This window comes from Schistocerca gregaria, chromosome 5 (assembly GCF_023897955.1).
Source record: "Schistocerca gregaria isolate iqSchGreg1 chromosome 5, iqSchGreg1.2, whole genome shotgun sequence".
NCBI classification, from domain to species: domain Eukaryota; kingdom Metazoa; phylum Arthropoda; class Insecta; order Orthoptera; family Acrididae; genus Schistocerca; species Schistocerca gregaria.
Window position 1 is genome coordinate 180,083,585 of NC_064924.1, and position 25,824 is coordinate 180,109,408.

At 39.2% G+C, this 25,824-nt stretch overlaps 1 protein-coding gene across 1 annotated transcript in view; it reads left to right on the forward strand.

Moving 5' to 3' along the window:
• Positions 1 to 7,871: 7,871 nt before the first annotated feature.
• The window catches only part of LOC126272238 (endoplasmic reticulum transmembrane helix translocase), a 142,487-nt gene continuing 124,534 nt past the window's right edge, over positions 7,872 to 25,824 (forward strand). Inside the window, exons 1-3 of the mRNA XM_049974941.1 lie at positions 7,872 to 8,438; positions 14,077 to 14,166; positions 24,579 to 24,769. Of these exons, the coding sequence (XP_049830898.1) occupies positions 8,178 to 8,438; positions 14,077 to 14,166; positions 24,579 to 24,769 (542 nt within the window). The 5' untranslated portion in view covers positions 7,872 to 8,177. The remainder of the gene's footprint in view (positions 8,439 to 14,076; positions 14,167 to 24,578; positions 24,770 to 25,824) is intronic.

Here is a 25,824-nt window from a genome sequence, read left to right on the forward strand (position 1 = left end):
ATGTGTTGTGCTGAAGTTTACATGAAACCATACAACATTCAGCTACTGCAAGTTCTTTGTGAAGGTGAAAAACAACTTGTGGAGTTCTGTAATTTTGTTCTTGACAAAATGGAGGATGACAGTTTTCTTCCACACTTAGTGTTTAGTGATGAGGCAACATTCCATTTAAATGGAAAGGTGAACTATCATATTGTGAGAATATGGAGTACAGGACAACCACATGAAGCTGTAAAACATGGAGGGACTCACCACAATTTAATATGTTTTGTGCACTTTCATGGGAAAAGACATATGGTCCATTTTTGTTTTCCAAGAACACTGTTTCAGGAAGCACATATCTCGATATGCTTGAGAACTTTTTTCTCACACACTGGGAGACTGATTCAAATGACTTCATTTATCAACAGGATAGGGCACTGCTACACTGGCATCTGGAAGTGTGGCAATTTTTAAATCAAAGGATTACTGAATGATGGATTGGTTGCACTGGACCAAATGATTCAGCCTTACACTACTGGCCTCCAAGGTCACCGGACCTGACTGTATCTGATTATTTCTTGTGGGGATTTATAAAAAAGACTCTGTTCATGTGCCTCCATTACCAACAGTAATGAATGAACTGAGAGATCGCATAACAGGAGCTATGGAAGCTGTAATTCAAGACATGCCTGCTGCAGTGTGGGAACAATTTGAATACTGTATTGACAAATGCAGACCATCTCAAAGGAGGGGGGGGGGGGATAATGAACGCCAATGAAAAGGTAAGATAAAAAAAGGAGAAAAAAATAAACTATTTGAGTCTCCTGTTCATCAAAAAACAAAATTCATTGTATATGTTTATTAGTTTCAGAAATATAGATGTGCCAAATCAGATGATTCCTTTTGATACACCCTGTATTATAGTCACTGACAAAACAAGAGAACTCCTTGCAGAGAAAGTAAATGAAACCCTCAAAAACATTTACAATTAGTCAATATGCAATAGTGACACTGAATACAAAGAAAACAAATGCCAATAATTTCAGTTTGAAGAGGTAAAATGACACTGTTAAATTAAATGTAGACAACACCTCTATAGAATGCATAAAAACTAAACTAAACTCTATCTGAACAGGCCTCAAAAGGCCCAATGGTACTGACTAGCTGCCTTCTTTTCCTGTACTGATAGGCATCACTGGAAGTAGATATGGAGGGGCATGTGGTCACCACTCTGCTTCCCCAGCCATTGTCAGTTGTCATGACTGGAGATGCGACTTCTCAGTCAAATAACTCCTCAACTGACATCACAAGTGCTGAGTGTCAACAATGCTTGGCAGACCTTGACAGTTCCTGATCCAAGTGCTAGCCCAGCCCAAAAGCGCTTAACTTCGGTGATCGGATGCAAACCAGTGTTACTGCTGCAGCAAGACTGTCAGCATGTACAATGCATAATAAACACAAAATTTCTAGCACTGAATATTAACCCTCAGTTGAAGTGATGTGAACATGCAAAATATAATTGCGAATAGAATGTACTCAGCATGTTACGCTCTTGAGAGTCCTTTACTTAGTTTGTAGCAGCCAGTGTGTTTGAGTTACATACTATTCATATGTAAGCTCATTTCTTAGCTATGGAATTCTTTTCTGATGAACAAATGCCCAAAACATGAACACCATTTTCAAACTACAGGAAAGGGCCATAAGAATAATAACCAAAACAGTAGGTGAGCTCATTATAAAGATCTGTTCAAAACACTGAGGATTTTAGCTACACCACATGAGTGTGTTTACTGCTTGTACAGATAAAAAAATAGTACTGTTAATTATGGCAAAAACAGCTCTGTCCATGACTAGAGAACAAGAGCTAGACTGAATACAAATTCGCCAAGAAAGAATTTGTAAACGTAAATTTCAAAACAGTATTTTCTTTCAAGAGATAAAACTGTACAATAAATTGCCCAAACAGCTTAAAGCAATTACTAAAACAAACGTCTTTAAACAGACAATTAAAAAATACTTATTCAGCAAAAACTTCATATACTGAAGGATTACTAAGATAACACACAGGAGTGGTTTGGTAAACATGTTACACGTATAAATAATAATAACATAATAAAACATATCATTTCACAAATCACTTATACACTATTTTTTTTCCTGTTCTGGAAAAATTTACTCCCAAAACTATACTGTATATAATACTAACAACTTATATTTAATCTCACTCATTACAGAGGGGCGCAACTCAATTTTTCAGGCAAGCAAATGGGAAGTTCCAGTACCCAAACTGCAAAAGACATCTTTGTTATGTTCCTGAGATCAGAAGAGAGTGGGTTATGATATGAAAAATATGACTATAGTGCATGCAGTGAAAGGGAGTAAGAAGTGAATGAACAATGTAGCACTAGCCTTTTACATTATTAAATACACTGACTCTTTTGTAAAACAGCATTGTACACTATGGCTAAACCAAATGAGGTAGCTCTGTTTTAAACAGCCTGGACTTGTACTCAAGAGGGCGGAGGCTCCATCTTCATCTGGCCATCATGATTTAGGTTTTCTGTGGTTTCCTTGAATTAATTCAGGCAAATGTTGGGATACTTCCAACTTGTCATGGCCAGTTACCTGTCCTGTCCTCATCAGACTTTGCACTGTATTGAATCTGCCCAGTGGATTAAAAATGAGGGTCAGTGTGCTGGCCAGTCTGAATGTGGATTTTAGGCAGTTCCCCACACCCAGTTAGGTGAATACTGTACTGGTACCTAAGTCCCACATAATTATATGGTTCGCAACCACTTACTTAACTTTCACTCACTTTCCCATGAATAACAGTTCATGCAGACAGCCGGAGGCACACATATATCTGTTCCAGGGATAACGGAGAAGCGGCAGGAAGGGCATCATGCCACTGCTTAAATTAACCATGCAAAATCTATTAACAACCATGCACACCCCATGCTGGTGTGGAAGAGAGACTCCAGAAAACTACGTATGATGATTGCTGTTCTTAAATTCTAATGGCAAGATACGTCCACTATCCTTATAAAAGTGATATACGGATGAATAAAATTACTACTACTCAACATCAAGTTATTGTTATGGCCATTCCAAAAAGATACAATCTTGCTTGTTTTTTTGCTTTGTAAGAGAAGAAATTAAGGAATCAAATAAATTATATAAAAAATTCTACCAAGTCTTCCTAAATACATACTTCCTTGCAGTGGATGATATGGCCAGAGAACATTATACAAAGCATGGCATGCACTTAAATGGAAATGGGAAATCCCTCAGAAGTCAAAAAAATTAACATTTAATTGAGATATTTCTATTTAACTGTGTGCAGATCCCAAGATCTTACCTCAAACTGCTGAATAAACCTCACAGTGCAAGGAAGTGGAATGCAGCCCTCCATCACATATCTCCCTACCCAGACTGTTCATAGAGCGAAAAACCCAAGAACCACCACCAGTAGCAAGCACACAACAAAGGTACAAAGGCCTGTGACACTTGCTGCAGTAACCGGAGTAATATCACAATTATTCTTGACCAACAAATGTGGTTTTCTTTTTGTGCTGCTGAATACCTTTGTACATTGAATAATCCACAGTTTCTTGGTAATCTTTCAGTCAGAGAAGTAAGTCTCATCTGTCAAACAATGGAAAGCAACAATATTACGAAAATGATATATGGCTACTCATCATATACAGGAGATAAGTTGCAGACAGGCACAATAAAAGGCTACTAAACAAGCACAGTTCACACATGCATGACCACTGTGATGCGGCCATTGTTTAGCTGTCTTTTTGTTCTGCCTGTGTGCAGCTCAACATTCTTGTTGTATGATGAATAGCAATCTATCAGTTTCATCCATATTGGTTCACACTGACTGAAGCAAATCAGTTATGAGAAGAGAGTAGCCACATCACACAACAAAAAAAGACAGTACGGAATGTAGTGAAGAAGGAGATTGGTTGAATCAGAGGTGAGGATGAGCAAATAATTTGAGTAAATTATCCATTAGTAAGTACTTTATGTCCATTATTGATAAGACAGGAGTTTACAGCTAAATAAGTGCTGCTCTGGAATACTTGCCCTTACAGATAACTTCAGTGACATGTATATGACTCATGCTGTACTAGAACTACTAATATTTACCATGAAATCTTTAAAATTGATATATTATAGTGAAGGCCTATATGAAAAAATACAAGGGTAATTAACAAGTGACCTTCTTACTTTCGTTACATCTTAAGTTATTTGTGTGAAACAATCAGTTATCATCAAAATATTTGGTCAACATGCTGAAATATGTTGAAATTAAAGCTCAGTTTAATGATGCAAACATTCACTCATACCTGTTTTGGTCCATCTCTTCAACGCAATTTTGAATAAAGCTGTGTTTCCATTTGAATTAAAATATACAATAGTCCAGCCATTGCACAAAAAAGGTAGTGTCGACAAAGTTGAAAACTACCAACCCATTAGCATAATTCCAATTCTAAGCAAAGTACTAGAAAAGATTAATTCACTACGGTTAGAAAGCTTTCTTGTCAAAGAAAAAGTGCTACGAGAAACCCAACATGGTTTTAGGAAAGGCTATTCAACATTATCTGCAATATGTGATGTAGTACATACTATGCTTACGAAATTAGATGAAAAAGAAAGGGTGGCATGTTTGTTCCTTGATTTATCAGATGCTACTTGAGAAACTGGAAACTTATGGTATTAGATGAATAACCAAAAGTCTCATACAGTCACACCTACAAGACAGATATCAGGTCACACAAGTCACACACAAAGTGGACAATGCTATTAAGAAGTACAGTTCAAGTCCAGCTATAGTAAAGTACGGTGTGCCCCAAGGGTCAGTTCTGGGTCCTTTATTGTTCATACTATATGTTAATGATCTGCCCACAGAACTCTACAGCAAGATACTTAACTATGCGAATGACACAACTGTTGTTAACTGGGGAACTGATGAGTATGATTTGGCCCAAAATTTTTCTGATGTCTTATTTGGATTGAAGAACTACTTCCAAAACAATCACTAAAGCTTAAACACCAATAAAACAAATCTAATGGAATTTCAAATACACCACAAACAAGATGAAATGCAATGGAGTGTTGTGTCTGATGATAGTCCCTTCCTTGGCGTAATGTTAGATCAGGCTCTCTCTTGGGAGCATCAAATTGATTTCTTGTGCCAAAAACTTAGCAAATCAATTTATGCAATGTGGACAATGTAACACTTCCTTAAATACGAGCAAATGAGTATAATCTACTATGCTTTAGTGTATCCCTATCTCATATATGGAATTGAAGTATAGGGATGTGTTGATGCCAAACATGTAAATAGGGTATTCATCCTTAAAAACAAAAAAAACAAAAAAGGCAGTTGGGATCATATGTAAGCTTAGATATAATGAGTCTTGCAAAGCAAGTTTTAAAATAAAGAAACTACTAACACTTCCATTACTATTTATTTATAAAGCTGTTCAGCTGATGCTAAAATACAAGCAGTACAATCATCTAAATAGAGAAGAGCACAGGTACAGTACTAGAAGGGACTATGATTATCACATGGAAAGAAATAATACAAAAAAATGCAGACAAGAGCCCCTATTATATGGGGATCATATTTTATAACTTCCAAAAAAAATTAAAAAGCTCAAGTGGAAGCTGCCTCGAAGTTGCCTTGAAGGAGTTCCTCAGCAATAAGTGTATTAAGGAATCCCTCTCAGAGGAGTAGAATACTTTCATTTGTATAAATTGCATTTACATGTAAAAAATAAATAAATAAAAGTAACATAATTTTTTATCTGTTAGACCTATTGTATATAATTGTTCCCACAATGTTATAAGGGGAAAGATCAATATGTAAACATCCAAAACAAATCCTTGTATTTGTCCATGGAGAAAAATAAAAAAAAGTGAAAGTAAATGACATGATACTGTGAAACGCAAATATTCTGAACAAATTTATATTCTTGGAACTGTATATCTTTTTACAGAACAATGTACAGTTATTTTTTTAAATAAAATGTATGTTGTAGTAGTGTCATGAAATGCAGTTTCAGTTACATTTTATACTTTGTCCTTAGCGTTACCAGTAATTTTCACTTTACTGCACATTATAATTTACTAACATCCTATACATAATCAAACTTCTTGTGGGCCATTTTTGTTAACATGTACTACATGAGGAAATATACAGGGTGTTTAAAAAATAATCACACATTTCTGCAGGAGATGGTATCAGTGGAAACTAGAAGAAAAGTTCCTATAATTATACATCTGGAAACCAATATCTGTTGAGATATGGGCCATTTCACCTGTGACAAGTTATGTGTAAAATTCCATGGTGTGGACCAATTTAATGCTGCAATCCATCGTTGACGAATTATCGGCACTATAGAAGAATGTTACTCTTGCAGAAAGATAATAACTGTGGTTTATGCCCAATGGGGCACCACCATATTTTCTGCAGTATGTGTGACAGAAACCTCATCAGAGTGTCTCATGGGCAATTGACTGGTTGACGAATGCCAGTAGTGTGGCCTCCCCATTAACTGGATCTGAATCTGTTTGAATTCTAGGTATCTTCATCTACATGTATATTATGCAAACCACCACGAAGTGCATGACAGAGGGTATGTCACACTGTACAAGTTATTAGGTTTCTTTCTGTTCCATATATGGAATATAGGAAGAATGATTGCTTGAATGCTTCTATGTGTGCCGTATTTATCCTAATCTTATCCTCACAACCCTTGTATGACAGATACGTAGGAGCTGTAGTATATTCCTAGAGTCATCATTTAAAGCTGGTTCTTGAAACTTTATTAATAGACTTTCTCGTGGTTATGTATGTCTGTCTTCAAGAGACTGCCTGTTCAGTTTCTTCAGCATTTATTTGCCATTCTCCCCAGGTCAAACAAATTTGTGAGCATTTGTGCTACCTTTCTCTGTATAGGTTCACTATACCCTGTTAGTCCTGTTTGGTATGGGTCCCACACACTTACGCATACTTACTCTAGAATGGGTTGGACGAGTGATAGTGTTAGCAATCTTCTTTGGAGAACCAGTATTCTGCCAATAAACCAAAGTCTGCCAACTGCTTTACCTAGAACTTACCCAATGTGATAGATAATTCCTTCATATCCCTACAGTGTTACAACCAGGTATTTGTATGATTTGCCCGATTCCAGCTGTGAATCATTGATATTATAGTCGTAGCCTACTACGTTTTTTTCGTTTTATGGAGTTCCATGGCGACATTTAGGGGCATTGATTTATGCCTAACCCATCGACAACATGCAGACATTTCAGGGGAGTGTGCCCACTGCCTATAAAGGGTTGAAGGATATGTCAGGATACGCGGTAACCAGGGGCCCAGTGCCAATAGAGTCTACTTCTATGTACAAGAAAGGAGGGAATGAGAAGACAGACAGGCCTATATCTCCAACAGGTACTGGTTTCCTGACATATCAATTATGGAAACTTTTCTTTTAGTTTTCACCAATACTACCTCCTATAGGAATATGTGACTCTTTTCCTAAACAAACTATATAAACAATACTATTAAATGCAGACTACTTTTTCAGGATATTGATTTATAATACTTAATAATGCGCCATAAATCAACCACAACTAAGCATTGTTTATTGTGTTTTGAACCTACTACCAGTCTTCTTGCGTCTGCAGCCAATACTATTCTTAAGGTAATATAGTTTACAAAATCGTCAGTATTTTCTGATCACAACATTCTAACCGTGTCAGCATTCTAACGGCAACGTGTAACCCGAACAGATACTTCAAATGAACCGCTGGGCCTGACCGACTTTCTGCTGTTCATTTGCGGTCGATACTCTACTGCCGTCTGCAAAAGGAGTATTATAGGGTATGCGAAACGTGGGCAGTTGCAATGCATCGGAGTCAGCAGTTAGCGAACTCTTAACAGTCTTTAACGAAGTAGAAAATTACTGATGGCATAAACGTATTGTAAAGTAAAATGAACGTTATTGACTAACATTCGACTAGCCGAAAAATCGATCATCATAGGGCACTGGTCGCAAAGCAGTGACAATAATTTTCTCGAACATGATTGTTTATGTTGGAAGCCTTGCTTCAACAAAGATAGTGTGCCACATGAAGTGCAAAGACGTGGTTCGCATCAGTCTCGTGTTAATTCCAAAATAATGAAGGGGGAAGCACGTATCGATGAACTGGTGCAGTGTGTCAGTTTGCATATACCAAGAAAATTGCTTTTCCATGGATACATTTTACCGTTTATGTGTCTTTATGGACTGTGGATATATATTTGGGTTACCGTGTATGGAGTTGAGGAATATTATGAAGCCGGTCTGATAGGAGTGGCGGTGATCGGTTTGCTGCAAATATTGAGCTGCCTTTGCTGCCACTGGTCTGTACATGTACACTGCTTTCTAACATGCAAAAGTGTAAGTTTGTTTTTGAGTGCGCCCTGTTGTGAGAAATACATTGCTGACGTTGTGTCAACAGCTGGTACACAACTTGTTTACAGTTGTTTTTAGTTAGCTTTCAGCTGATAAACTGTCAACTACTGAATGTGTTAGAACTTGCTGTAAAGTTTGATATATATATATTTTTTTAATCGTGTACAGTTTGCTCAGTACCGTGAATAGGAATATTCAGAACAAAAATAGTATTGTTGTCTAGCTGTGAAAAGACATTCATCGACAATAATTTCGTTAGAGATCCCACCACTTCTGTCGTCTGATGAGTGAACCTATTCACATACTTAATTACCTAAGTAATATTTATAATACTTTGATGTAGGCCTAGTGTAAATCAGAGAGAAAACACTAAACCTTTTTTCACATTTTTATATGATATATACTATAAACTTAACAAATTTGGTGACTTAAGTATCCTTGTCTGTACAATTTTTTTGAAATAAATATTCAGTTTCGTAGTACTGTCAGTAATTTTATACATACATAAATGACCTAGGTATCTGTGTAATCTTATACATGGCAACATGATGTTTGCACCATATTTAGTATGGAGCAGATGGCAGTATCTCTATTTATAGTGTTAATTTCAACTACAAACCCAAATTATGAGTGCAGATAAATTAACTTGTAAACACGAAAATATTCAACTATTGAGGGTTAAGACAGTTGATTCTGGAGAAAGATTTGTTGGTGTAGAATTTAAAAGTCATATCAATAAAACTTCATTCAGAGTTGCGTATCACAAACTTGGCACATTATTAGACTATTACCTAGACTGACATCATAGTATTTGTTATACTACACACGGTATAGCCCATTGGCTTTTACTCTTGATGTAACTGTGTGGTGTTGTCCACAGGTATTGCATTTAGTTGTGAATATCTTTTAAGACAGTAGGCTGTTGCGGATATGCTGTTTAAATCCTATTGTAAGTTTTGTGTGTGTTTCACAGCCCTTTGATATTTATGCTGACATAGCAATACAAATTTGATGCAGTATAAATTTTCAGTTACTATTGCTGACAGTTCACAACATACTGTCTTTAGCAGATAGAGGGCTGCACAGTGCTGCAGCCAAAAGTTTTAATCACTTACCGAATGATATAAAATGTTGACTACTTCTGTTTTGTGGGAGGCAACCAGGTAGATGCAGTGTTTCTTGATTTCTGTAAAGTACTTGAGTCAGTACCCCACCTACGCTTAATGTCAAAAGTACAATCGTGTGGGGTATCAAGTGAAATTTGTGATTGGATTGAGGACTTTTTGGTAGCGAGCGCACAGCATGTTATCTTGGATGGAGTGGCAGCATCAGATGTAGAGGTAACTTAAGGTGTGGCCCCAGGGAAATTTGTCGGGATCCTTGGTGTTAACATTGTATATTGATGACCTTGCAGACAATATTAATAGTAAATTCAGGCTTTTTGCAGATGATGTAGTTATCTATAATGAAGTAGGCTAATATTGAGAGAAGCTGCATAAATATTCAGTCAGATATAGATAATATTTCAACATGGTGCAGAGATTGGCAGCTTGCTCTAAATGGGGGATGTTGAACGTATACAGAGAAGGGCAGCATAAATGGTTTACAAAGTATAGATGTAGATTTTGTGCTATTGTAATGTGTGAAAAAGTTGGTGAGTGGGTATTGCGTACAGCTTTTTTCTTATTTATTTATTTATTTATTTTTAAAGAGAGAGAGAGAGAGAGAAACAAACTAGTAAATGGTCAGCATGTTGCCATATTTGCAATTTAGTGTGTTATGGGAATGGAAAAGAAATCATTCCAAGTCATGATTTATTGTGCAAATAATCTTTGGAACATGAAGCTAACCAACTGTTTTGTAAATATTTTGAACTTTGCATTTTGTTTGGGTACCTGATAATGCCAGAATTGTGATGATTTTTGTATCAGGGAACTCGTATTTTTCATATGTTGATCAAAACCTATTTCTCGTGACATTGCTCGTCCACCTTCAGTTGAATTATTACTGGTAATCTTCCGTGGATGTCATATATAAAAAAATCCTAGTCAATTTACTCAACTGACTGAACAGTGAAGAGTCACCAAAAGGAAAGACAAGGTATTGGTTTTTACATTTATGTATCAAATGTTAATGTCTGTTATATTCCTGATTCAATAGAAAGCCACGAACATTGGATGTCCTGCAACATTACTTTATTTTGTGACCAGATTTATGGCTTAAAAGGCCATTGTTAGACAGTATTTGTCAACATTAACAAGTTATTATGACCATGTGAGCAAACAACTGAGTCATTAAATAAATTGGTACCGTAAAGCATCCATAGTTTGTATTTTTCATTGATAAATATGAAATTTTTCAACCACACAGCACTGAAAGAATCTCTCACAGTGATGTTCATAATGCAATTTGGAATAGAAGTTGTGAAGAGAGGCTGTCTTCAATAATAGGGGATAATTTTGCTGTATTTATCTGTTGTGGAATTGTACGTAGGCTGTACTACAATAATGGATGGTAGTTGTGAATTCCTGCTCTTCTAATGGTTCTGTGACATAATGATGTGACATCATATATGTGCAAACTGGAAGAAAATGAAACACCGACAATATTTTTTGAAATGCGGGTTGTGTGGTTTACCAATTGACCTTTAGTGTAGCCTGATGCGTAGCTTTGATTGGATGTTGACAATTTATTTCCACATGTACACTTATACTCTGCAAACCACCGAGAAGTGCAAGGCAGAGGGTACACTCCATTATATTAGTTATTAGGATTTCTTACCATTCCATTCATGTAGAAGGTGCTGGAAGAATGATTGTTTTGAATGCCTGTGTGCATGCTGTTGTTATTCTAATTGTCCTCACAGTCCTAATGTGAATGATACAGAGGTGCTGTGGAAGTGTCATCACTTAAAGCCAGTTCTTGAAGCTTTTAGTAGATAGTCAAATCAAATACCTTTCAGCTGTCTACTTTCCAAATCATTATTTTATTGGGCTACCAGTTTTGGTGATTTATTATACCAACCTCAGTTGTCGTCAGAATAGGGGCCAGCATTCAAAGACTGGTACCTTTAGGTTTCTGCTTGATAGGCTATCACTTCAACTTGACTGGAACAGAGCCTGGAATCTTCCTGCATGTCAGTCAGGGTGCCTGAAGGTGGCATAATAAAACGCCGAAACTGGGAACCCAGTAAAATAACAGTTCAGAAATTAGATGGCTGAATGGTGTTTGATTTGGCATTCTGTACTGAACAGCTGAGCCCCACAACCATCTCTGAAAAAATGGACTAACAGAGACTTTTAGTAGACTTTTTCAAGGTATTGTACGTCTTGTCTTCAGGAGTCTGCGAGTTCAGTTCCTTCCGAGTCTGTGACATACTCTCATGAGTCAAGCAGACCTGTGACCATTTGTGCTGCCCTTCTGTGTACATGCCCAATATCCCTTGTTAATACTATTTGGTAAAGGTCCCACACACTTGAGCAATATTTTAGAATAGCTCCCATGAGTGATTTGTAAGCAATCTCCATTGTGGAATGGTTGCACTTCCCAAGTATTCTACCAATAAACCAAAGTTTACCACCTGCTTTACCCACAACTGAGTGTTTCATATCCATACAAGATATTACAACCAGGTATTTGTAAGGTTTGACGAGTTCCAACTGACTCACTGATATTAAACTCATAGGATACTTCATTTTTTTGTTTCATGAAGTGTAAAATTTTGCATCTCTGAAACATTTAAAGTAACTTGCCAATCTGTGTACCACTTTGAAATCTTTCCAAAATCTTACTGGATATTTCTGCAGCTTCTTTCAGACAGTATTTCATTATCAATAACTGCACCGTCTGCAAAAAGTCTGAGGCTACTATTGATATTGTCCACAAGGTTATTAATATACAACTTGAATAGCAAGAGTCCCAGCACTCCTCCCACATGCACACTCAAAATTACTTGTACAGCTAATGATGGCTCTCCATCCAGGATAGTGCGCTTCAGCCTACCTACAAAAAAGTCCTCAGCACAGCGCAATTTTCAATTGATACTCAATAAAATTGTACTTTTGACTATAAGCATTAGTGTGGTACTAAGTTGCTGCCTTGATCCAAAGCTTTCAGTACGTCATACGAGTTGGGTTTCGTGTGATCGATTTCTTTGGAATTCATCCTGGTTGGCATGTAAGAGGTCATACAGTTCAAGATACCTCATTATGTCGGAACTCAGAATAAGTTCTAAGATTCTATAAGAAATTGATGTCAATGGTATTGGACAATAGTTTTGACAATCACATTTACTACCCATGTTGTAGATGGGTATGACCTGTGCTTTCTTCAAACTACTAACTCATCTGCAAATTTAGTATAGAATCTAATAGGGATTTCATTAGGCCTTTAAAGGAACATGTGAAAACAGATTTAAGAATTGCAGCTTTTCTTTGCCACCCTCAGTTTCAGTGTCTGTCTCATTTGCCAGGCGTTGGGCACTAACTTTGATTCCACTAACAGCCTTTACGTACGACTGGAATTTCTTTTGAGTTTTGTGAAAGATCATTGGACAATATTCTGGTAGTCATTAAAGGCTTCACTCATTGCTCTAGCTGTGAGTTGGTGAAGCTAACAAATGTGAACATGAAATCTTGTCTGGTAACATACTCCCATATCACAAACCAAGCACCAAAAGTGAAATATTGACGAATAAAATTAGACGTTATAAATAAAAGACAGCCTGTTGCAGCTTTTATTATTGAAGTAAGATTGGGAGAATTTGACGAGTAAAATTTAAAGATATGATTGCATTTTGCATTTCAGTAGAAAGAAAATAGTTAAAAACTGCACTGGTTTCTCAGTTCACAAAGGCTGCTTTAAAATCCCATCTCCTGAAGTTGCCAATGTCAAGCTTACTGTCACCTGTAATGTCAGAAAGTTGTGCAGTAAAGTGGAAATTGTATCAAATAGCTTTCCTGCCTTAGAATATGCCCATAGCTGTTGGTCTGAGGAATTGCAGATATTTATATTGATAGAACAGAATAGGTATGAAAATTTACAGCAAGCCTAATTATAGGAATGAGAGAGAGAATTTGCAGTGTGAAGATGAGTGTTCACCTACAGCTGTGTGAGTAATGATGAAATATGAAATTGATGACACCAAATAGAACGTTTATAACAATACAAAGAGTGAATAACTTAAAATCTATCCCACATCTCAAAGACACATAATCAACCACTTGTCATGATGTCCAACAGAGTGATAAAAGGGCAAGAGAGAACAAGTGACATTTGTTGGAAAAATCAACAAACCCCCCCCCCCCCCCCCCCCCCCCCAAAGTGTGTAGGTTATTCAGTAGATAATTGTACCAAGTTGATGGTAATTCAATAAATATTCAAAATTTTAAAATATTTGGGATAACACTAGTAGCTAAAGAATACATTTTTAGATACTAACCTACCCTAAGTAAATACATGCTAATTAAGTCCAATAAAGATGTTAGCTGTGCTATATTAGGATTCAGTGTTGTGCTTCCTTCATTATCATTTATTTTGTTGTTATCTGTGCATTGCTTTGTTGTATTATAAGTACAGTATTATTGGTATAGGTTATTTAAAAGTGTGTATTACTGTTTTTCAGACTAATGATCCTTTCAAAGCGAAAGTGGCAAAAGTTGTACCAACAGCCAACAATGGGTCCTCTGAACTAGTGTCTGTACATCAAGCTAAGGTAAATCATCTGAGTTACACATTAACTTATTTTGGAACTATAATAAATATTCCCCAGAACCACTGGAGTGTTGTATTCTTTTTGTTTGTTTTCCTACAGTGCTTCTTAAGCCCATATTTCACTCATCATGTGTAGTGTGGGGTCTATGTCTTGACCATGAAGTGACTATTGATGTTAGAAAAATAGGATAGGGGAAAGTAAATTTTTTTTATTGTACACTCTCTATCAGTGTTATGGTTTGCCAATTTCATTTACTTTTCTTTGTCAGTTTTGGCGTTATTTTCTGTCTGCTTTTTTTTCTGGCATGTTTATTGTTACCTCGAATCTATGAGAGTGATCACCAACTTGCATGAATCTGTGACCATAAGTATTGTCACCTTATACTCCGATTAAAATTACTTGATAGTTGACACTTCACGCGTTGGAAGTTGGTTTCCTCCAATTAGAGCACTCAACATCACACCCGAACCATTCGCTGTTGCGAAATTACCACAACAAGTGGTCAGTTCACTTCCAATTCCACGCCCAGGATTTTTTCTTGATGTATTTTGATTTTAAATCGTGTGTCTGTCAGTTTTATTTTGTATTTCATCATACATGATAACCACATCACAAACAACACACATACACCCCCCAGGTGGCTCACAATCCTTTTGTGAATGCATACTTGGCTACCACGGGCACCCAGCTTTTGCAGCATTACTTAATTTCCGTGCTGCCTGCTTATATATCCACTGCCCCATTTCCTCACTGACTCTCCATCAGATGGTTTTCTAGCTGCTGACCCTGCTTGGACCTGGTTTACGATTGGGCCTCTAGTTTCCACTTTCAATGTATTCTACGGCTTTTCATTAACAAAATACATGGTCCCAGTTGTTTGGTTTGACCTGCCACCAATTTTCAAAATTCTCCAGCAGTCCGAGTGGTGTTGGGCAGGTGGCCCAATGTGATGTGTGCTCGACATTTGTGGCATTCCATCTGTGTACCCTTCCCTTTAGTATAGTAATACACACAAAACCCAGCACAGTAGCCATCTGATTGTGAGGGGTTTATCAAATACCTGCACATTGGTAGCCCCCTGACCAAGCAGAATTTGCAATGTTGGTGCCTGAGTTGAAAACTCCCCATTTATGCCAAAGAGTGTGTGCCTGTCATGACTGGGACATGGGGACTCTGAGCAACAAGTTACGGGCCAGGTAGCCAATTTTGAGGCTGGGTGGTGCCCATGGGAAGAGCCCCTGTTTAGAGTGGGTGGCACCATGGCAGATCAGCTGCAAATGAAGTGGATAAAGTTATCTCCTGCTGATGGTCATACGGCCCAAGCAGTCTTTATGACAGGACAGCCCTTTCTCATTACAGAGAGATACAACACTAAAATGTTCCCTTCCCTTATTGCGCCATGGGGAGAATGTGGGGCTAAGTGGCAAGCAGAGCAATACCACCCACAATACTTGGTTTGTACAATGACTGAAGGTGATTCCTTCTTGGCCACAAAGCTCTTGCTCTTTGTGGAGAACTTAGAAGACAAATTTGGGGAAACGACAACCATCTCTAAAATGAATACTGGGTCAGTTTTGGTCAAAATGGCATCCCCTACCCATTCACATGCACTGTACGCTTGAACCAAGCTGGGTGATGGACCAATGACTGTCACTCCACATAACAGTCTAAATTTAATTCAGGGCATAATTTTCCACAGAGACTTGCTCTTACAATCTGATGACGAGCAACGCATCAACTTGGAGTGACGGGGTGTACACTTTGTCCATCATGTGCATAGGGGGCCAAAGGACAGTAGGCTCATTACTGGTACCTTCATCTTGCCCTTTGAGTGTGATTCATAGCCTGAGAAGGTCAAAGTGATGGTATACTGATGTGACGTGAAACCGTTTGAGCGTACCCCCACCCATCCACCGTGCAGTGCTTCAAGTGTCTAAAATTTGGGCACATACCTTTGTGGTGCAATGCTGGCTCCATCTGTCAAGATTGTGGACAAGTGCTACTTGCAGACACTCCCTGTACCTCCCACCACCTATGTCAACTGTGGAAAGCACCTGCTCACCAGATTGCACTAGTTTCCAGGGAGAAAGAAAATGAAAATACAAGACTCTGGAGAAACACAGTTACCAAGAGGCCAAGAAGTAGTACGAGTGATTGCACCCAGCATGTCAAACAGTCATATGCTACAGCTATGATGACGTCACCCCCTTTTGGTGACGGTACCCCTGCCCATTACACCTCCTGTAGCAGTCCCTCAGGGCCACCCGACCATGCCAGCCCCCCTGATGGTTGGGGATTCCCCTCTTGCTGCTTCCCCCACATCTACATTGGGGATTGATGGTTTCCCGCACACCGGGGATATTGGTCCCCATCTCCCAGCCGCATGGAAATCACCTTCCGACAGCTTCTCTTGCCAGGAAGGGATCCTTTGGGACACTTCCTTACAAGGTTTCCACCTGTCTACAGCTGGACATCACCCAGTGGCTGAAGGAGCCACAGCCTGCTGGTCACAGGGCTTAGCGATCATCTTTACCTGAAACTGATTCAGAGAAACCCTTGCAGTCATCAAAATCCTTTAAGGAGAGGAAAGGCAAGAAAAGTCCTCCAAGAAGGAGGACAGTACGGTGAGCCCCATGCCACTAGATCCCACCTGTTCCACTCGTGTGACTGAGGCAGAGATTCCAGCGGCCCCTGAGGACCCAGTTCGCACCACACAGTGGAACCTAAAGCTATGTATTTTGATGCCATAACCCCTCAACCAGAGGTAGCAGGTGACTGTAAGGCATAACCTGCCCCTTTGTCTCATCATGGCCTCACTGTACACCGACAGTGGAATTGTAGCAGTTTTTTCCACCATGTGGCTGAGCCACATCATCTTTTAAACACTCCATCTGCCTTCTGCATTGCCCTTCAGGAAACTTGATCTCCAGCACGGCAGACCTCAGCCCTTCATGGATACTGGGGATATTACAACAATCATGCTACTAATGGCAGGATATTGGGTACAGTTTGCACATATGTCCGAGACTCATGCCTCTTAATACACCTTTGGAGGCTGTGGCTGTTCAGGAAAGGACATTTCAGGACATTATCATCTGCAGTGTTTACCTCCCTCCCAGATTGTGAAGTGTCTCAGAACATACTGTTTGCATTGGTTTCTTAGCTCCCCCCACCTTTTCTATTCTTGAATGGTTTCAGTGCCCATAACCCTGTGCAGGGTGGAATCATGGTCACTGGCCATGGTAAAGACCTCGAAAATTTACTAGCACAACTTACCTTTGCCTCTTGAATATTGTTACCCCCACACACTTCAGTGTGGCAGACGGAAGTTTTTCGGCCATTGATGTTTCCATTTGCAGCCTTTTTCTTCTCCCGTCCATCCACTGGAGGGTCTGTGGACTGTCACCTTAATATCCTTGCCATATAGCATGCTGGAGTGAGGGTGAGTTCCCATCACAGTGGTGAGAAATACCATTCTCCCAGTACTGAAACTGGGTAAGCACCCTCTAGGCTGGGACATTATCACCCAATAAGTCTCAAATTGTTTTCTGTAAGTTGCTTGACGCATGGTGATCCAGCATTTGTGTTGGCTCCTTGAATCTCGGTGTCTTCTTGCTCCATCCCAGGATAGTTTTATCAAGGCCATTCCACTACTGATAACCTGGTTTACCTGGAGTCTGCCATACAAACAGCTTTTGTCTGACATCAACATCTTGTAGCCATCTTCCTAGACTTCCAAAGGGCTTATAACACCACATCCTTGCAACCTTGCACAAGGAGGATCTCTGGGGTCCACTCCTGATTTTCATCAAGAACTTCCTGTTGCATTGTACGTTCTGCATTTAAGTTCCTACAGTACCTCCCCATAAAAGAGAATGGGGACCTGCAGGGTTCTGTACCGACTGTCCCTTTCCTTGTAGTAGCTATCAATGGTCTAGCATCAGCTGTTGGGTCCTCAGTATTGCCCCCCTTGTATGCTGACGAGTTTTGCCTCCACTATTGCTCCTCTAGTGTGGGTGCTGTTGAATGTCAACTGCAAGACACCATACGAAAAGCACAATCAGCAGCCCTCACACATGGCTTTCAGTTTTCCATCGCCAGGACTCGCGTCAAGCTCTTCTGTCGATGTCATACTGTTCACCCACAAACAGAACTTTACCACGATGACCAATTACTCAAAGTGGTGGAGACTTATCGCTTTTTAGCACTGGCTTTTGATTCTCAGTTGATATGGATTCCCCATCTACACCAGCTTAAGTGAAAGTGCTGACTGAACCTAAATACAATTCACTGCCTGAGTAACATCAGCTGGGATGTAAAAGTGCCAAGCGACAACTCATGTATTCAGTGAGAGGATAGTTTCAAGTAACCAATGATAGCAAGAATGTACAGTTCACTTTTAGCATTGAAACTGAATTAGCACTGAAACTGAACTTTTTCTTTTTCGAGTTTGCTCGTAGTGGTTAGCTTTAATAGCCATGAACAAAGCAACGGTGATTTTAGTTCTGCCACAGAATGTTGACCAATGCTTTCTCAGATACATCACAAGGTTGAGGTTAGCTTAGGACGCAAGTTACAATACAGGGCTACAAAATGCATCTCCTACCGCAACCCATTAAAATCAGCTGTTTACAGACTATCTCGCATTTCCAAAATACCTCGCAGTGGCCACCTTCAACATTACTCCGCGTTACACATTAATAGCATAATTTGTGAAGTAACTTGCCGTGTTTGTGTGTTGTCTATAACTGAACAGTAGCTGGCAGCCGATGTGGCAAAACTGTAGTGGCGAGGGACAGTAATTTTAAACGTACTATCGTTTGGAGGTGCAACCAGGTGCAGTACAATATTTCCTTGATTTCTGCCTGAAACTGTTTCTCTTCATGTGGTTCAATAACTCTTTTTTTCACAATAATGAAGCTATCTTAATGCTTTTTGAACTTGGGTTAGAGTTCATGATAAATAGGGTATTTTGAAGACCAAACATATAGACAAATTCATTAGCTCCACGGTGCGGTTCTTTAACAGATGTGACCTCCACAAGAATATAATTTATTTCTGCCTTGAAAAGTAGGTTAAAATAACATTTGACAGCTTCCCCATGTTATTTTTGAAGAAGAATTCCACTATTTCTTCAAAATATTATGTCATATAAATGCCTGTGGGAATGTCAGTAGTCCAATACTGGAGAGGGAAAAACCTTTGGGTCTACTGTCTTCTCATTCAAATTGCAATGCTTTCTCTTTTTGCCTTTAGTAGGAAAGCACAATTTAAGTTAATTACTACAGTGTTCAACTTAAAAAAAAATTTCTTAAAAGTTTGGAAGCCAGTTCATTGTCTAGTAATGTTAGTAGCTTTTATTACTTTCAAAAGCAAAGTTTGTTATGCATATTCTTGACAAAGGCCCTTTGGTAAATTCTAAAAGCTGACAAGGCACTTAAAGAATACAAAACTGTACAAACATTTCAAAATGTCAACATTTATTTGCATGAGAGTAATCCCAAAAGTAAGGTCTCCTTTTTTTTTTTTTATAAGTACAAAACTCTGTTCATGTGGCAGTTGGTCACACTGTTATGAAGAGTGCTTCATGCTCTGTGTGTAAACATGCGCACGCCATGCTGAGGTGCTCAGTCTTGGCTTGGCAGCCGTTGAGAATGGAGCTTCCGTTGGATGTTACCGCCAAGTTCGAATTATTCGGTTTTTGAACGCAAAGGGCATTGTGCCGATTGAAATCCATCCCCAATTGACGAAAGTGTATGGTGAGTCGTGCATGGATGTCAAAAATGGTGCAGAGAGTTTGCAGCTGGTCGGACCGAAATTCACGCCGAACAAAGGAGCGGGAGACAGTCAATTTCTGAGGAGACAGTGTTGAAGGTTGAGCAAAGCAAGCATGAAGATTGGTGGATCACCCTGGATGATCTCTGCACGTTGGTTCCTGAGGTTTCCCGAAGCACCGCTCACAGAATTTTAATGGAAACCTGAGACCAAGCAACAATCACGCCAGCTCATAACTTTCTGACCAGCATGGCGGCGAGCTGGTATGACATGGGCATACAAAAACTGCCACAGCGTCTACAAAAATACATCGACATAAATGGTCATTATGTCGAAAAATTGCTAAATGTTCAATCTGTAAACTGATGTAAACCATTGTAGAAATAAACGGGTCGATGTACTTATAAAAAAAAATAGGAGACCTTACTTTTGGGATTACCCTCTAACACCGAAGAGCCAAAGAAAGTGGTACACCTGCCTAATGTGTGTGGCTTCCATGAACATGCAGAAGTGCGGCAACATGACACGGCATGGACTCAACTTATGTCTGAAGTAGTGGTGGACGGTACTGACACCATGAATCCTACAGGGCTGTCCAGAGTACGAAGGGATGGAAATTTCTTCTGAACAGCATGTTGCAAGGCATCCCAGATATGCTCAGTAATGTTTGTGTCTGAGGAGTTTGGTGGCCAGTGGAAAATCCCATATTGATGATGTTTCATTGAACAGTTCGCACGCTGATGCTTGATGGTCCAGCATTGAAATCTGCAGCAGTTTGCAGAAGGTTTGCACTTCTGTCACGTTGAACGGTTCTCTTCAGTTGTCGTCGTTCCCGTTCTCACAGGGTCTTTTCCGGCCGCAGCGATGTCGGAGATTTGATGTTTTACCAGGTTCCTGACATTCATGGTACACTTGTGAAATGGTCATACAGGAAAATCCCCAATTCATCACTACCTCGGAGATGCTGTGTCTCATTGATCATGCACCAGCTGTAACACCACATTCAAACTCACTTAATTCTTGATGACTTGCCATTGTAGTAGCAGTAACTGATCTAAAAGCTGCGCCACACACTTGTTGTCTTATATCACTCTTGCCGACCGCAGTGCCGTATTCTGCCTGATTACGTATCTCTGTTTATAACAAAGCAAATGTCATTTTTTTCTTTATTCATTGCACCTTCTTTTCTTAGCCAAATAACAGCTGTGAAAGGTTTAATATCATTTATCAGTTCTGCTGCAGTTTCTTCTCAGTATTTTACGTGGGCATAACAGCCAGCCATCTGTCCACACTATTTCGTAGTGGCTTGATTTCAACGGCCGACTGGTCAGGACAGCCCACGTACAAGAGATTTTTCCTTGACGTGTGGAGTGTAACAAATGCACTTGGCCTCGTGGTGCCAGCTGAATATCTACTTGCCCAAATCGTCACAGCTTCAGGACACAAAAAGTGAAAACAGCTGGAAGAGTGGTGTGCTGGCCTCATGCCCTCCATACTGCTTCGAGTGACACCATTGGCAGAGGATTACATGGTAGGTGGTCAGTACTGATTGACCTGCCAGGGCCTGTGGATGGCGTTTGATTCACAGCACCTGCCATTTGGATCTTTCTATGCCAGCTTATCTGAATTATGTATCTGTGAGTTGTCCTTGCAACACATCATTCGATCAGTAATCCTCAATCTCTGCCAGCCCCCTGTCCCACACCCACCTCCACGTCTGCCCCAGGACCATAACTTCACTCATCCTACGTCCTCAGTATTTTCCCCACAAACTCTTCTCCCTGTCCATCACCCCACCCCCAAGCCACTCCTACATGTAATCAAGCACTGCATGAGCTCTCGGGAATATGTGGCTGTTCCACATTCCAGCCTGTGCACCCATTGCTTCTCCCTCCCAGCCTCCAGTCACCCTCCCTCCAACTGTCCTCCTGCTCTCCAACTTTGTGCACTCACCCTCTCCTGCCAACTCAACAACCTCACCCTTGTCAAGTTGCAGAATCACAGTGCTGGTGCAATGTAGTCAGCCTCTTCAATGTGGCTGTGAGTGGGAGAGTTTGGGGGTGGAATGAGGATTGTTCATCTAAAAGCTAATGAAGTTTTTAGTCTTGTTTGTGTCCCTTTCGACCACTCGACATTCCTGCTATTTGTTGTGTTGTTATCTTTACTCCTTAAATTATTTTTGTTTCACCAGGACTTTCCATTACAATGAAACATATTTTTAGGTATTTATGTTCTTATTTGTGCATAGTGTAGGCTTTTTCTTTGTTCAGGTATTTTAGAGCCTAAGTAATGTTTTACTTTCAGATGTTTAATCTCTTTTGTGGGAGGACAGTTTAAGGAAAAATATGAATTGTTCAGGTCATAAGAACAAAGAAGCAATAAAATAAGTATTAAGAAGTCATAAGAGCATAAAATCCAATACTATAACATGAGCAAGTGCAGTGATAATTGATTAACTTCCTATGTTACCAGATGACATGATTGTGAAACCTTACTTTTCAATAAAGCTTGCCTAGTCTGTATGAAATGCATTATGGAATCATCTTTTCTATGACATCCTTTGTGAATCATCTTTAACTACTAAAGTAAGCTGCAGTATGATATAACCACACTTTCAGCCCAGTGTCTGTCAACTTATACTGTAGATTGAAAGTTAGGTAGGCAAGAGCTGAAAAAAGTGTGTCTACTCACAAGTAATAAAAGTATCCTTAAACTAGCACATACAACCATTAATTTATGGACATCTGTCCAAATAAGTCTGATTTTGCGGCTTGCTAACCAAGCGTGTGCCTCCTTGCTCATTCTTTCTTGAATAGAAAGTCCATTCTTCACCTGTGGTCTTATTTTAAATATTTGAGTATTGTGCAGCTGATTAATGGTTTTACAATAACTTTTTACATTTAATGCAACTACGAAGAGTAACAAACAGTTTAGTATTTTTCTCGGGTTATCTTTCCTACCTGATGCATCTCTGAAGACAAGAAAATTTTGTGACGGGTAATGAAAAATTGATGGCTTTTAATGAAATGTTGGCAAATTTGGCTTCTAACCCATTTCCGTGTAAAAATGTCTTAGATAATAGGGCAATAGTTCACTAGTATTGCTAACTGATTGCTATTTCGCGTTGAAATTGGATTGACTTTTTCCTCAAGGTTGTGGTTTGCATACAGTCGTAAAGTGACTGTTTATTATCTGCATAAAGAACTGATCCCTGAGGTGTGATGTCCGAATACATGATGGAAGCCCAACTGGAAAATAGTGTGCTTTGACAGTGAGATGACATATTCGCTTCCTAAATAAATACAGCCTATTGAAATGTACAGGTTTATGTTACTGTGATGATAGTACACAGCTGACATATTTGATGGAAATTTCTGTTATGTTGGGTGTAGACAGAACCATATGTTGTTTCCATGTTATTCTGGGTCAAATATCTGGAATGACCGTTATATAAAATCTGAGAGACTTTTATTATATTTTAACATAATGTGTCATCAACATGTAGTGGATAGTAGTGCACTGTAAAGATGATTTGAGTTTATTTCGATAAAGCTGTTAATATTGGTATGTTTGTGGTAATTAGTCACAATAATCTTGGTGTAGTTGTGCTCTTGCCATGTTTCTCTTGTTTCTCATGGAATGTGCTACATATTATGTCTAGAACTCAAACTAAGAGTTGTAAATGCCAGATGCCAGTAGTTGTGCCTTCAGCCATAAAAAAAACACTGTTTCATCATCTGTTTAAATATTGGTACAATATAAGTTGTTCAACCATTATATTAAAAAAGATGCTGCGACTTACCAAACGAGAAAGCACTGGTAGACAGACACAATAAAAAAACACACACACACAAACTTCAAGCTTTCGCAACCCACAGTTGCTTCATCAGGAAAGAGGGAAGGAGAGGGAAAGACGAAGGGATGTGGGTTTCAAGGGAGAGGGTAAGGAGTCATTCCAATCCCAGGAGCAGAAAGACTTACCTTAGGGGGAAAAAGGGACAGGTATACACGCGCGCGCCCGCACACACACACACACACACACACACACACACACACACACACACACACACACAGATATGTCTGCTTGTGCCTGTATATGTGCGGATGTGTGTGTGTGTGTGTGTGTGTGTGTGTGTGTGTGTGTGTGTGTGTGTGTACCTGTCCCTTTTTCCCCCCAAGGTAAGTCTTTTCGCTCCCGGGATTGGAATGACTCCTTACCCTCTCCCTTAAAACCCACATCCTTCCATCCTTCCCTTCCCTCTTTCCTGATGAAGCAACCATGGGTTGCGAAAGCTTGAAGTTTGTGTGTGTGTGTGTGTGTGTGTGTGTGTGTGTGTGTGTGTGTGTGTGTGTTTTATTGTGTCTATCTGCCAGCGCTTTCTCGTTTGGTAAGTTGTTCAACAATTAGATACATAATGTTATTGAGCTGTTTCTTTTTGAGTGCAACATTTTCTTGTTGTGCCTGGGATTGTATGCCTTCAGTTGGTAATTTTACGGTATTTGTACTGCACTGCAGTGGTATTAACACTCTTTCTTGGCAACTGTCAATTTGTGCAGAGCATTAATTTTCCTAATAAATAAAATACAGCAATTGCTAGGTTTATCTGCACATTCTATGAGCTCTTTTTCCTCCTCAGGATGGAGTAACAAAGGAACCAGTCATATGGTTTATGTTTCAAAAAACAAAGTATGTTTGGGATCCTGAAAAGAAGCAGTTTCGTGGCTTACAGTTTCCCATTAGTCTCCCATTTGGGGATTATATGGACTGGAAAGGACATCAAGAAGACAGTGATGTGGCAAATGCAGACCTCAGATATGGAAGAAACCAGTAAGTTTCTTATTGTTGCTTTTTTGTTTATCATTTTTGGGGGTAAAACTTTTAGTAAAAATGAGGAAAATTGTATTGAAGACAAACACTTTAAAAAAGGACATAAAATTTGTTGTCCCTATACCTTGAGAGAAAAGTGTACACAGATCATTTCTTTTCATGGCAATTTTTAGCAGTGTAGACAGACAGTGGCATACAAAAGCTATAGTTCAGCAGTTCCTCTTACATTTAATGGAGGGGGAAAAAATTAAATTTGGAAGTAAGCCCAAAAATTCAAATTTTTCAAATTCAAAAATTCTCCTTGGTGTAGTCATTGTAAAGAAGCAGAGGCTAGCATACAGTAGTGCAAATCAAAGTATATAAATATATAGATAGAAAGCTACGAAACGGGCTATCAAGAAGGCAGTGAGTGAAGCCTTAAATGATTACTATAGCAGAATATTACTGAAAGATCTCTTGCAAAACCCAAAGCAATTCTGGTCATATGTAAAGTCTGTCGCTGGTACCAAATTGATGTACAGATGCTCATGTATGACGACACAGGAACTGGAATTGAGGGTACCAAGGCAAAAGCAGAAATTCTTAATTCATTCTTTAAAAGGCTCTTTGCAAAGAAAAATCGTGAAATATTGCTTTTCATTCTTTCATCACTGCAAAGATGAGCTATATACATATTAGTGCCATTGGCTGAAATCTATAAAATTGAACAGAAGTCTAGGGCCCTATCAGATTCTATACATAATTCGTACTCGAGTTAGCCCCTCTTTTTACCTATAATATATCATAGATCCCATGTATAAAAATTTTCCTCAGAGTTGGAAAAACACACAAGTCACTTCTGTCAACAAAAAACATAGCCGAAGTGATCCACAGAAGAGACATCCAATTTCCTTCATATCCATATGTTTTAGAATCAGAGAACATATTCTCAGCTCAAGTGTAATTGGTTTACCTCAGTCTCTGGCCGGGGTGGCCAAGCAGTTCTAGGCGCTACAGTCTGGAACAGCAAGACCGCTACTATCTCAGGCATGGATGTGTGTGATGTCCTTAGGTTA